The sequence below is a fragment of the Schistocerca nitens genome, chromosome 5 (assembly GCF_023898315.1).
Source record: "Schistocerca nitens isolate TAMUIC-IGC-003100 chromosome 5, iqSchNite1.1, whole genome shotgun sequence".
Taxonomy (NCBI): domain Eukaryota; kingdom Metazoa; phylum Arthropoda; class Insecta; order Orthoptera; family Acrididae; genus Schistocerca; species Schistocerca nitens.
Window position 1 is genome coordinate 371,774,416 of NC_064618.1, and position 14,948 is coordinate 371,789,363.

General features: G+C 43.8%; 1 protein-coding gene across 6 annotated transcripts in view; it reads right to left on the reverse strand.

Moving 5' to 3' along the window:
- Positions 1 to 14,948, reverse strand: part of LOC126260807 (protein phosphatase 1 regulatory subunit 12A) — a 350,453-nt gene that overhangs the window by 199,025 nt on the left and 136,480 nt on the right. For all 6 annotated transcript variants that reach the window (XM_049958170.1, XM_049958169.1, XM_049958171.1 and 3 more), the window contains exon 5: positions 1,886 to 2,030. In XM_049958170.1, coding sequence (XP_049814127.1) covers positions 1,886 to 2,030 — 145 coding nt within the window. The remainder of the gene's footprint in view (positions 1 to 1,885; positions 2,031 to 14,948) is intronic.

The window sequence follows — 14,948 nt, forward strand, 5'->3', positions numbered from 1 at the left end:
TGTACATTTTTCTTTATGTGCCCATAACTTTATGTTCCACAACAAACATTACCAACTGAGGCATCAAGCTTTTTTTTCACATCTTTGGCTCTCACTAGTATCTCCATGCTATTTTCCCAAATTTCAGTTTCATCTACACATGCTGTAAAAACTAGAACAGTTATAAACATTTTATTTGGAATGTTTTGGAAACTTCCCCTAGGCTGCTTAATCTTCTATCTCATCCTTTATCCCAGAGTGCCAGATGCAATGACTGCAGTTAAGTCTTTGTGAAATTTGGAAAATTAAGAGAAAGATAATAGCAAACTGAAATAATTTAATTGGATTGCAAGGTGTTTTTGGGTACCCCAGATAGCATAACCACTTCCATGAAATGAAGAAGTCCCTTTTCAGTTCTCAAACCAACACGAAGCTAAAAAACATCTTCAAATATGTGTGAATTCCTAAGGGACCAAACTGCTTAGTTCATCAGTCCCTAGACTTACACACTACTTCAACTAACTTACGCTAAGAAAAACACACACACATCCATGCCAGAGGGAGGACTCTAACCTCAGGCAGGAGGTGTCACGCAGTCCGTGACATGACTCCTCAAACCGCGTGGCCATGAAGTTAAATTTGATCATTAAGACTAAATGACTGTCCTCTATTCAACTAACAATGCATCCTAACACACAAATCCATTTTGTGCGGTAAGTAGTCCTCCATATACTTCCTGAAAATATCTGTGTTTCCAAAATTATAGATTATCTATGACCGCAAGGCAGTGATTTCAGACTTTCTTGGAATTTCTTGCACTCTCAATAGCCATTAATAATAACAAACCGAGTTTTATTTTAAAACAATGATACATACAAAGAAAGACTTGCACATACTGGAAAGTTCATCTACTCTCAATTTCTTTTCCCTAGGTGGTCCTGTGCGACTGGAAAAACCATGCAGACTGATTTTTCTTTCTTTTCTTTTTTTTTTCTCATTTGTTTCTAAGTATATAATGTGCAACCACAAACTGATGTGATCTTAATCAATTATATCTTTCAAATTATAATGTACACCTTTTACAACTTCCATACAAAGTTTGGTGGTTTAAGAGGGATTTTGCAGATTGCACTCTCTTGAAAAATCTTTGGGATCATTTATGTGATCAAATAAAGTTAAGTTACTTTTGCCTACTAGCTTCATAACTTTTCTCTGTATGGGTCTTGCTAATCATGAAGGTAATGAAAATGTGCAAAAGTACTCGTTTTATCCAGTTACAAGCGACTGGCTGCTATGTAGCATGGCTGTGCTTGTTTAATTAGTGCAGATTTCCAATATAATGTCACTACGAAATACAACATACATTAATTGCAGATGTATATGATGTGGAGCCTTATGCACAAAACCCATTCTCTCTTCGCACATTTGGTGAATTCAATACTTCGTGCCCAAGGAGTGGTTCCTTCAGTTGCCTGTCACCTGTTAACCAGTACATATCAAGTATTCAGACACCAAAGACTGTGTTTAATGTAATTGTGAATTTGTGCAAAAAGACACAAATGGCAGAGTTTGGAACATCCCCTCCCAACCACCACCACCTTTCCCTGTCGCTGTTTACTGATACATAAGTACAACACCGATTTTTAGTTTTTAATGTGGAGTAGAATACTGCTACTGCCATGACAAATAACATCCACCACTTGTCTTTAATTAGAGTCAACTCATGCTAATTTAATTTAATTAACTGTTCATTAAGTGTTCATTTGTATGAAAATTTATTATACCACCCTTATATCATCTACCAGGATTCTCCCTTGTAATGAGACTTATGGAGACACTGTGTGAATACAAGAAGGAAGGAACAAAGAGAAAATACAGAGTTCAGAGTTTAGTGAATGTACCATACCACATAGTTCTTCATTTCCATATCACAGAAATTTTCCACCAGCATTTCACATGCTTCTTTTTGGCCCCAATGTGCTGCAGCATGGAGGGGTGTCCAGCCATCAAAGTCTTGCACATTTACATCTGCACCTCCTTGGAGTAGTACTCTAATCAAACAAAGGAAATCATTTTCACTTTCAAAGATACACACAAATCTAAATACAAAAAGTAGTTTTAATTAACTTGGTAACTGCTCCTATGTGAGAACCAAGTGAAGTTCTTTATATAGTTCTTTCACCTGGCAATATTTGGAAAGTGTAGTTACAACATTGATGGTAATAAAAAAAGAACAACTGCTATAATGCTCTGCCCTTCCTATTCAACAGCAATTGAAATCTATAACTTTTTAAGTCCAATAAAGCATCAAATATTTTTAATGATAATTGTACTTGTTGGTCAAGTTTGCACTAATGGTACCAGTAAATCAGAAATATTGTGGCTCATGAACCGGCTACAATTACTATCCAATGTTATAGCCATATTTAGATTCCAGTTAAAGTGGATTAAATAAAAATAATTTTGTGCAACCACTGCGCATTAATTTTCTATAATTATAGTATCGTGTGAAAGGGCATACACTCAAAAAATAATCAACACAACCTAATTGACAGTATACAATTCGTGACTGAAATTTTCAAAATTACAATTTACCCACTTCAAAATTTCTTAGCCATTAACTGCTGGGACTGGGTGAGGGAAGCCATGAGCGATGAAAATATCTACAGGAAACAATGGGCAATGTGAAAAATGGAACAAGTCAAAAGGCTAAGGAACAACCAACTTTGGACTAATAGTAAACCAACGCTAAGTGCCACTGAACCACCAATGCCAGATATGATGAATGTGTGTCTCTTTGTTAATACACTCCTGGAAATGGAAAAAAGAACACATTGACACCGGTGTCAGACCCACCATACTTGCTCCGGACACTGCGAGAGGGCTGTAGAAGCAATGATCACACGCACGGCACAGCGGACACACCAGGAACCGCGGTGTTGGCCGTCGAATGGCGCTAGCTGCGCAGCATTTGTGCAACGCCGCCGTCAGTGTCAGCCAGTTTGCCGTGGCATACGGAGCTCCATCGCAGTCTTTAACACTGGTAGCATGCCGCGACAGCGTGGACGTGAACCGTATGTGCAGTTGACGGACTTTGAGCGAGGGCGTATAGTGGGCATGCGGGAGGCCGAGTGGACGTACCGCCGAATTGCTCAACACGTGGGACGTGAGGTCTCCACAGTACATCGATGTTGTCGCCAGTGGTCGGCGGAAGGTGCACGTGCCCGTCGACCTGGGACCGGACCGCAGCGACGCACGGATGCACGCCAAGACCGTAGGATCCTACGCAGTGCCGTAGGGGACCGCACCGCCACTTCCCAGCAAATTAGGGACACTGTTGCTCCTGGGGTATCGGCGAGGACCATTCACAACCGTCTCCATGAAGCTGGGCTACGGTCCCGCACACCGTTAGGCCGTCTTCCGCTCACGCCCCAACATCGTGCAGCCCGCCTCCAGTGGTGTCGCGACAGGCATGAATGGAGGGACGAATGGAGACGTGTCGTCTTCAGCGATGAGAGTCACTTCTGCCTTGGTGCCAATGATGGTCGTATGCGTGTTTGGCGCCGTGCAGGTGAGCGCCACAATCAGGACTGCATACGACCGAGGCACACAGGGCCAACACCCGGCATCATGGTGTGGGGAGCGATCTCCTACACTGGCGGTACACCACTGGTGATCGTCGAGGGGACACTGAATAGTGCACGGTACATCCAAACTGTCATCGAACCCATCGTTCTACCATTCCTAGACCGGCAAGGGAACTTGCTGTTCCAACAGGACAATGCACGTCCGCATGTATCCCGTGCCACCCAACGTGCTCTAGAAGGTGTAAGTCAACTACCCTGGCCAGCAAGATCTCCGGATCTGTCCCCCATTGAGCATGTTTGGGACTGGATGAAGCGTCGTCTCACGCGGTCTGCACGTCCAGCACGAACGCTGGTCCAACTGAGGCGCCAGGTGGAAATGGCATGGCAAGCCGTTCCACAGGACTACATCCAGCATCTCTCCCGATCGTCTCCATGGGAGAATAGCAGCCTGCATTGCTGCGAAAGGTGGATATACACTGTACTAGTGCCGACATTGTGCATGCTCTGTTGCCTGTGTCTATGTGCCTGTGGTTCTGTCAGTGTGATCATGTGATGTATCTGACCCCAGGAATGTGTCAAAGTTTCCCCTTCCTGGGACAATGAATTCACGGTGTTCTTATTTCAATTTCCAGGAGTGTATTATTAAATTTTTGAATGATGTCAATTTCATTAGTTCATTGAATTTTTGATCTTACCAATCATTTTAGTAGCATAGTGCGCTCAAGGTGAATGTGTAAACTTGACAATTGTCTCCTTACGCAGTCATCTCGAAGGATGTATTTCTTATCGTGAAGCATGCCATATGTGGTATCTATTGTGATTGCTGTCTGCACTGTAACGACCTACTACAGTTATTTACAAAAATGAACACACACAAAATATCTGTGTTAACACTATTAGTGATTGCTAAAGGAGAGTGGAGAAAATCACGAAGGAAATTTTGGACTCATTGATGTCTTGAACAGTGAATTCCTCGTAGAGGAACAATACTTTTTCAACTTTCCATGTTGTACATGTAGCCCAATTTAAAAATTCTGTTTGGCATTTCTTTGACGTCAGTAGGTTCAATCATTCCAATTTGTCAAACACGTATGGTAGCACCTCAGCTCAACAATGTTTGTTGTGATAATTCTTACTTTCAACACTGTACAAGCATCACTCCTCTTGTTTGTTTCTTAAGACAAACATTTATTCCTGTGACCACATTCTAACCATTTTGTCCTCTTTGCAGCATAAACTGTACTGGACTGTGAGGGAATCAGCTGGTGATATAGATAGCAGCCTTGCAAGTCATTGGTCCACATTCCCTAGTACATTAACAAGATCAAAAACACTCGCTAACGGATGGAGAGATCTCTTAAATAAGTTTATTCTTATATTAAATTAATAGGAAACTGCCAAATCTTTTTATAAAATGTAAAAAAAAAATAGTAGCAGGACTCTAACCTGCCATCTCTGCCTTTGTAATTCATGACTATCAACTGCGCTATAGTTTCAATATGGCAGTTGTGACTAAGTTATATTATACAACTTACACAATGTCTAAAATCAGTTGCCACAAATGTCATTATTAGGCACTTAACTGTAACCAACTGTACCACAAATGACACACTCATTAAATCATCAATGTGCCGTAGCACTAAAATCATAGCACACAAGTTATAGTACAAGAAGTGTCAAATACGAGAACTCAACCAAATCCACATCTACAAATGCTTTCACATCCTGTAAGAGGATGCCTTTATGCCTTAACAACATGTGCAATGTGCTTCCCAGTATTGCTGGGGTGGGCGATAAAAGGATTTTACTACTAATAGCCAGCCGACAACGTCTCGTTTTTGGACCCATCGTTTATTTTCCTCGAATTCTGGACACACACACACACACACACACACACACGGCGCAAAAGTTGTACACTGGGTTTGGAGGGTAATGGAGACCTTCAGGGAAAGACCAGGTAGGTTGGGAAAGAACCCAGTGTGCACTCTGTCGTTTGATAAGAGGTCTCAGGTGAGATGTGGAGAAGGTTCTCCCAATACTGAACAACTTTAATGCAACTGGCTGCAAATAGTAGCACATGTCAGAATTAATGACACTTGCCACCCGAGACTTGCTGAAATTATCAATTACTTTACATGGTTGGTTGAAACGTACGTGGGACAGAAGCACTACTCATTATTTAGAGCATTGTCCTCTGGTTTGGAGCAAGTAGCAGTTCCAAATCTGAGACACTTTATTGTTTTGTTTTGATCTGTGGTTCAAATTTCTTGACCTCTGCTATAATGGAGTATCATGGAGCCCCTCCCAAACAGATAGGGCACACAATATACAAAATGGCTGCTCACATAGCAGAGTGCGTGCTGTGTGCACAGATTAGAACAAATCCATACGGGAATGGTATATCGACTTATTTCCCGAGAAAGATCATTCGCATCATTCTCCGAAGATAACTTTTAGTGTTGCAGGTCAGAAAGAGAAAATATTAATTTGGCGTTACAGAACTGCAGGAACATCAGTAGTAAGGTCCCAGAATTATTTTCAAAAGCTGACCACGGAAGAAAGGCCTCAAAACCAAAAGAACACTTTGTATAGAACCAGTATCTTTTACAATAGGCGATATATCCACATAGCACAGGTAAGTGAAATCTGAAGTGAAAGCATAAAATCAGACAGGAATAAATATCACAAGATAGTCTAGAAACCACTGATAGCTGTGTTATTTGTTGCCATAAAGAGCTCTACAATATCCAATGATATTTTTTGAATCCAAATAAGAAATAATTTGGCTGAAGGTAGATGTCAATTGTTAGTCAAACATGGCAATCAGGTGCTTTTAGTGAGTTATTTGCATGACCCATGGATCATAAATCTGACTTCGCACAATGACGTAGAGTGCCTCAGTTTTATGATTATGGCACTTTTTCTCAGCAGAAAATGTGGCAACATACTGACCAAATATCTATTTTGAAGTCAATTTTACAATCCATCAAACACTCTCAATCACTGGGTAGGTGACCAAAGAATTTTTGTGGCTGAGTATCCAACTTGTTTTTATGTCACACCAAGTGTGGGTACACAAAGACAGCTAGTTGTCTGCGTGCCGACTAGCTGCACTGTCCATTGCAGTTGTACATACCTATGGGTACAGACACAACACTGGTTACCAGCTAGTCAAGGTGCAGCAGTGCTATTATGAGCAGAATGACACACACACTTCATTAGTTTCCAAGTTTTCCTCACAAAATTTTACAGAAACTATTTGGTAAAAAAATTATTTTTGTGTTACTTATAGCTTTAAGTGCTAGCTTCAGGGTGAAGTGCCCACCATTTCATTAATTGTCACAGTTGTTGTGATATTTCACATTAAAGTAACACACTGCGCAAAATTTAAAAAAAAAAATGCAATTAAAAATAGGGGACACACTGACTCCACATTTGGAGCATATCAGATCATAACGTAGCAATGTAGCTGACTGGGTTGAGACCGTTACTGTTATTGGGATGATGGAGCATGAAATGCATTGGAGCAGGCTGGTTCAAACGGCTCTGAGCACTATGGGACTTAACTTCTGAGGTCATCAGTCCCCTAGAACTTAGAACTACTTAAACCTAACTAACCTAAGGACATCACACACATCCATGCCCGAGGCAGGATTCGAACCTGCGCCCGTAGCGGTTGCGCGGTTCCAGACTGTAGCACCTAGAACCGCTTGGCCATCCCGAGCGGCTATTGGAGCAGGCTGTCTAGTACTCTGTGAGCTAATGATACAACATCACCAGAGTAATAATTTACTGCACTTAAGCTTACAATTGTGTCCTCAGAGGTGAAACTTAGGCCAGCAGCAGAGCAGCACATGGCCTCAATGTCTCAACAATCTTCGGACAACATTGCCCAGGCAGCATCCACTCATGTAAACACAAGTGTCTAGCAGGCAGCAAGTCTTGCTGGTGGCTGGTGTAGCCCATACAGTACGTGCTGTTATCCAGGACAATGACAGAGCACTCGTGGACATCAAAGGGTGTGTTCTGGTAATACAACAGCATAACCCTTACACCAAGGAAGGCAGGAATGTTAACTGCTTATAAGCACTAATCAGGGGCCACAGCAGTTAATGTGCCTCCCACATACTGCAACAGGTGGATGGTGTACCAAAACCATCAGTTTGGCCCGCCAAGCTAGAGGTAGAAGTCACCATATCTTCCCATCAGTGGCTGCAAGGTTGGTAACTCACAGTGACCAAGTACAGCAGACCATACAAGTAACAGTTTTGAAGGCAGAAGCCATTTTGGCGAATGGTAGCAGCACTGCCTGGCTATTACCAAATGTAACCTACTTCTTCAGGTTCACCAGCAGTCTTTAGTGCAACCTCTACTTCGCAAAAATGGACTTAAGGGCTTCAGCTTGTTGCCGTTCCACACTATCAGCAGGCTGTTGCCGTTCCACACTATCAGCAGGCTGCTAAGTGTTCTCTTACAAAAACTACACCTACAAATTCAAATTGTGGTGTTAGAATAACGTTATTCCTTCTCCTTGCTGAGGTCATTTACTGAGTTTGCGAGTCAAGCTTTTCGCTTACATGAGGTGGGCCAGTATCTTACGGGTTTGCTCTATGTTTTGTGAAGTCAGTTTCCTGCCCGTTTGTCATTCTTATTGGGATATGGGGTATTGGCCTGGCTTGGTGCTGGCTGGAGAGGACAAAAAAAATTATTTGCCCATTAAACATTTCTGCTGTGAAACAACACATTGTTATATACTGAATTTTTCCTTTAACTTTGGACAAGATCTATACATATCTCCAATCATGAGAAAATAGATTTTAAGTAGCAGGTTCACTTGTACACTAGCAATACAGCGAGATTGAAATACACCATGTGATCAAAAGTATCCGGACACCTGGCTTAAAATGACTTACAAGTTCATGGTGCCCTCCATCGGTAATGTTTGAATTCAATATGGCGTTGGCCCACTGTTAGCCTTGATAACAGCTTCAACTCTCTCAGGCATACATTCAATCAGGTGGTGGAAGGTTTCTTGGAGAATGGCAGCTCATTCTTCAAGGAGTGCTGCACTGAGGAGAGGTACCGATGTCGGTCGGGGAGGCCTGGCATGAATTCAAGTGTTCCAAAACGTCCCAAAGGTGTTCTATAGGATTCAGGTCAGGACTCTGTGCAGGCTAGTCCACTACAAGGATGTTATTGTCATGTTACTACTCTGCCACAGGCCGTGCATTATGAACAGGCGCTCGAGCGTGTTGAAAGATCGAATCACTATTCTCGAATTGCTCTTCAACAGTGGGAAACAAGAAGGTGCTTAAAAACAACAATGTGGGCCTGTGCTGTGATAGTGCCATGCAAAACAACAAGGAATGCGAGCCCCCTCCATGAAAAACATGACCACACCATGACATCACCACCTCCAAATTTTACTGTTGGCACTACACACACTGGCAGATGATATTGACCGGGCCTTTGCCATACCTACACTCTGCCATTGGATTGCCACATTGTACCGTGATTCATTACTCCACACAAGTTTTTCCACTGTTGAATCGTCTAATGTTTATGCTCCTTACACCAAGCGAGGTGTCGTTTGGCATTTACCAATGTGATGTGTGGCTTATGAGCAGCAGCTCGACTATGAAATCCACATTCTCTCACCTCCCTCCTAACTGCCATAGTACTTGCAGTGGATCCTGATGCAATTTGGAATTCCTGTGTGATGGTCTGGATAGACATCTGCTTATTACGCATTACGACCATCTTCAACTGTCAGCAGTCTCTGTCAGTCAACAGACGAGGTCGGCCTGTACGCTATTGTGCTGTACGTGTCCCTTCATGTTTCCACTTCACTACCACATCAGAAGCGGACCTAGGGATGCTTAGGAGTGTGGAAATCTTATGTACAGACATATGACAAGTGATACCCAATCCCCTGACCACGTTTGAAGTCCGTGAGTTCCGCAGAGCACCCCCATTCCGCTCTCTCATGATGTATAATGACTACTGAGGTTGCTGATATGGAGTACCTGGCAGTAGGTGGCTACATAATGCACCTAATATGAAAAACTTATGTTTTTGGGTGTGTCCGGATACTTTCAATCACATCGTGTATTCGTAACATCCAATGTATGTCATAAGTGGTTCATGGTATCAAAAATACTTTTTGGTAACAGTAATTTGTATTTTGCCATATGGAACTTTCTTATCTGCTGTGATACATAAGTAACTACACAGGGACGTAGAGAAAGATCTACAAAATACCTAATAGAGAAACGGAGCCCAGAACTAAAAATTAGATGGCCTTCGCCATATTGCTACAACTGTTACAAAGTATAATGCAGACAACTGCCCGCGCATTGTTCGCTAAAACGGGTGATAACTCAGGCAGTAAACACAAATGAGAACTTTAGCGATTAAAGATAGGGCATTCCAGGAAGAAATGGTGGACCATCAAAAAATGAGCACAACGTGCACAAAAAGACGGGGAAGCACCTCTTAACAAATGGCAATGGCTAAAAAGACAATGCCCAATGTGCAACCTAGTTAAAATGATTCCCTTGAGGTGAGGGGGCCAAGAGGAGATCGTTCAAGTTGCTGGGAGAAGCCTAATAACCCAGAGCTTGTTCCCATGAAAGGAGGACCAGTGGTGATGCGAAAGTGACACTACCTGCTGACATGGCAACACAGATCATCATAGGGAATGTAAGGACCAGCATGCTGAGGTAAGAGGACTGCAGCCTTTCCTGTCAGACCAATGTGACCAGGAATCCACATGAACATCATAGTGGCTCCATGAAGAGTGATAAAGAGACAGCTTTCCTGAACTCATTGCAGTAAGGGATGGACAGTGTACAGCACACAGAGACTTTGAAGGGCATAGAGAGTCTGAGCAGATGACGCAATTGAAAAGCCTGTGTCACCGGATGTACTACATGGCCTGCTACAGGGCGAAGAGCTCTGCTATAAATACTGAGCAGTGTACTGGAAGCCGATACCGAAGAATATTGGTGCCAATGACAAAAGGCACACCCAACACCACACTCAGTCCGAGGGCCGTCAGTGTACAAAAAGGTACTATCGCAAATTACCATGTAAAGGTCATGAAAACTGAAGGCGACAGGGCGAGGCTGGAGCGGTGTCAGAGAAGTGAATGAAGGTCAGGGTGAACACTGGCCACAGCATGAAGCTAAAGTGGTTAAGTGTTTACACACGTCAGGAAAGTTGCAGATAGCGTTAAGTTACGCAGCCGGAGCAAGAACCGAAAGCGAACTCCAGGAGGCAACAGAGAAGAGGGACGCATCCCATACTGGTGATCCAAGGAGTTATCAACGAAGGAGGCATAGGATGAGTAGCGATGCATGGCAGACAAATGGCGTGCATATCTGCTGAGGAGAAAGTCACGGGGGCAGGACAGTGGTAGTTCAGCAGCTTCTACATACAGACTCTCAACCTCACTAGTGCAAAAGGCGCCAGTGGCAAAACAGATGCCACAATGGTGGATAGTGCTAAGACGGCATAAGAGGGACGGATGTGTAGATGCATAGATGAAACACCCATAGTCTAGTTTAGAACGGACAAGGGATCAGTGCAAAAAGAGGAGGGTCATTCGATCTGCTCCCCAGAAGTACCACTGAGGACACACAGGACATTGAGGGACTGCATACAGCGGGATGCCTGGTAAGACACTTGGGAGCATGAAGATAGTTCCCTACTGAGCACGAGCCCCAGGAATTTCATAGTTTCAACAAATGGAAGAGCAAGAGGCCAAGAAAGAAAACAATTGTGCTGCCAGAAATTCATACAAATGGTTTTGTCATTGGAAAAAGAAAAGCAACTGTCGATGCTCCACAAGTAAAGATTATCGAGGCACTGCTCAATATGTCGTTCAATGAGACAGGTCCATGGAGAACTGCTGTAGATGGCAAAATTGTCGACAGAAAGGGAGCCGGAGATGCCCGCACGAGACAGGCAATTATAGGATTAATGCCAATAGTAGAGAGCATGATATTCAGGATGGAACCCTGAGGCACACCGTTTTCCTGGATAAAGGTGTCAAACTAGGCGGAATCCACATATACCTTGAAAACTTGGACTTCTAGAAATTCCTGAAAGAAATGAGGCATGCGGCCATGTAAGCCTCACGTGTAGAGAGTACAGAGGATAGCAGTCCTCCAGCAGGTGTGTCAGGCTTTCTCCAAATCAAAAAAGCATGGCCAGTTTGGGATTTAGAAAACCATTCATAACGTGAGGGGACAAAGTGATGAGATGGTCAACTGCAGAAAGGCGCGCTCAAAATCCACACATTGCAGTGGTTAGTAAATTGCGGGACTATAGCTACCATACTAGCTGGGCATGAATCATACATTCCATCACCTTGCAAACACAGCTGGTGAGAGGAATGGGGTGGTAGCTAGAAGGAAGATGTTTGTGTCCTTACTGGGCTTAGGTACGGGTATGACAGTGGCTTCAAGCCGGCATCTGGCAAATGTGTCCTCTGCCCCGATGTGGTCGTATGGATGATGCACAAAGTGCTTGCCCACATGAAAAAGGTGCTGAATCTGAACATCGTCTGGCCCTGGGGTGGGGGATAGGGATGAAGTGAGAGCATGATCTAGCTCCTTCATAGCAAAGGCAGCACTGTAGCACTCATGAATTGAACAAGAGAAAGGTATTGCTCGAGCCTCTTGTGCTCATTTCCAATGGAGAAAAGCAGGGTGATAGTGGGACAACCTCTAAATCCCCACAAAATGGTGGCCCAAGGTGTTGGAGATAGCAGTAGGGTCCACGACGACATCTTCTGCTACTGTCAGGCCAGAAGTTGGAGAATGGATCTTGGTCCCAGAGAGCTTTCCGAGGTTGGCCAACTTCATGGAAGAGGAACGGTTAAAAGAACTAGTGAAAGAAAGCTAGCTTGTTTGCTATCCCGAAGAACACGATGACACTGTGCAACAAACTGTTTAATATGAACGCAGTTTGCCACTGTAGGATGATTGTTAAAAACACGCAAAGCACGCCTCTGGGCGTATTGCATTGTGGTACGCCTCAGTCCATGTCCACCAAGGGACAGGGACACAGCACGGTAAAGAGGAAGTGTGAGGAATGGAACATTTTGCGGCAGTAAGGGTAACATTTGTAAGATATTCTACCTTGTCATCACAACTGGGGAAATGTTTATCGAAGGTCGCCAGGGAGGAGTAAAGCCTCCAGTCAGCATTAGTAAGCTGCCATCTGGGTGTGCACATAGGTTGGATACGAGTCAGCAAATGGATCTCACATGGGAAATGGTCACTGGACTATGTGTCAGAGAGCAAACCACTCGAGACAATGGGCTAGCTGGGCACTGCAGGATAGGTCCAAATAAGAACAGGTGTGCGTGGCGTCTGAAAGGAACATGGGTGCTCCTGTGTTAAGGCAGAAGAGGTGAAGTTGATTGGGGCCGTCAGCCAAGATAGCATCTGTCTCTCAGTTTCTGGGAGAACTGCAAAGAGGATGGTGCATATTAAAGTCACCGAGCAGCAGAAAGCTGTACATGTCCTGAGCCACCGATCTGTCACGGCTGCAGATGATTTACTTACATATCTCAGTGAATAATAAAGAACTTTCAAGTATATATAAAAAACAAACGTGCTGTAACTTACCAAACGAGAAAGCACTGGTATGTTGATAGACACAATAAAAAAACACACAAATATTCAAGGTTTCTCAACCCAAGGTTGCTTCATCAGGAAAGAGGGAAGGAGAGGGAAAGACGAAAGGATGTGGGTTTTAAGGGAGAGGGTAAGAAGTCATTCCAATCCCGGGAGTGGAAAGACTTACCTTAGGGGGGAACAAGGACAGGTATACACTTGCGCACACACACACACACGTATCCATCCGCACATATACAGACACGGGAAAGACATACAATATGTGTGCCTCACTGAGTGCTATAATTTGCAAAAACCTCATTTCGATATCTTGAATTTACGACCACGATTTGCACTGTGCAGTGGCGTGAATGGGAGCGTCACGCATGACTGTCCAATGAATATAGTACCCAATAACTTGAGAATGAAATGAGATATTCTACTGCTTTCAGTTTCCTATATTTATTTTCACTGCAGTGTATGACCTAAAACTGACCATATGCAAAGTTTATGCATTTTGTTTTTACCTCTGCAAACTCTTTAAAGTTTTCTGCAGTGCTCAATAAGCTGGTGCAAGTCTGCCCTGGTGACACAGAATGATGGAGGGATGCAAATGGTACAAAGAGGAAAGGTCAAGCGAGGAAGGAAAAGGTGAACTGCAACAGTTTGAAAGCGGGTAGTCAGGAAGATGAGTTGACTATGAACGTCATCCTGTATGAGCAGCATGACTCCCCCATGAGATGGAATGTTGCCTTCGGGGGCAGGTCAAAACGGACCAGGAAGAAATACGAGAGCTCAAAGTGGTCGCGAGGACATAATTTTGTTTCCTGGAGGCATAGAAAAAGCAGACACTGCGATTCTAAGAGCAGCCATAAATCCTCTTTGTTGGATCTAAGACCGCAGACGTTCCACTGGAGAAGAGTCATGATGAGTAAAAAATGAAGGGATGTCCCCTCGGCGGCTGCTGAGTGTCAGCCTTCGAAGACTAGTAGCTACAGGGTGCAGAGGAAGGAGGATCCTGCTCCATAAGGTCCACAGAAGCATCGGCATTCTCCTTCTATTGGTCTGCGGAGTCTACGACAGAGAAATGGTTGGTGGTAAGCACTGGGACAGGAGGGTCAGCTGGAAGAGGGTATCATATGATGACACAGTCAAAGAGGATCTCTTTAGTCGGCGAAAGAGAAGTCTGTTTACCTTTGTTTGACTTCTTGGAGCCTTTCCAGATGGCAGGGGAAGACTCAGATGTTGGTTGGCTGGAGGAACGTAGGAAGTCTTCACGGGAGTATTCCTTCAGTCCGTTCCAGCCTGCCGGTTGGGGGTATGTTGCACAGCTGCAGGAAGGGACAGGGATGCTGCCATGACTCTGGGCAATTTCACAACCGTGGTGCTAAATTTGAGGTCGCATGTCTGTGTGACCATGTCCTTTATGGAGTGAGATGTAGCAAGAAAAGTACCGTAGGTGTCAGATGGTAAAACACAAGGTTTCCGACTAGCCAACAACTTGCGAGCAACCAGTTATGGCACTTTTTCTTTCACCCAGATCTCTTGGAAAGCCTGCTCATCGAGATGCACAGGACAATCGCAGGAAGAGGTGGCATAGCCACAAAAGCAGAATGCCATTGCGTAAAGAAGAGAGAGATTTCACAGGGCCAGCAATTGCATCAACACCTTCTGAGCAATAACCGGATTTACCGTAGCAAAAGACTAACTGTCTTAAGTACGTGAAACCATGAGGAACCATCCATGGTGGAGCTGG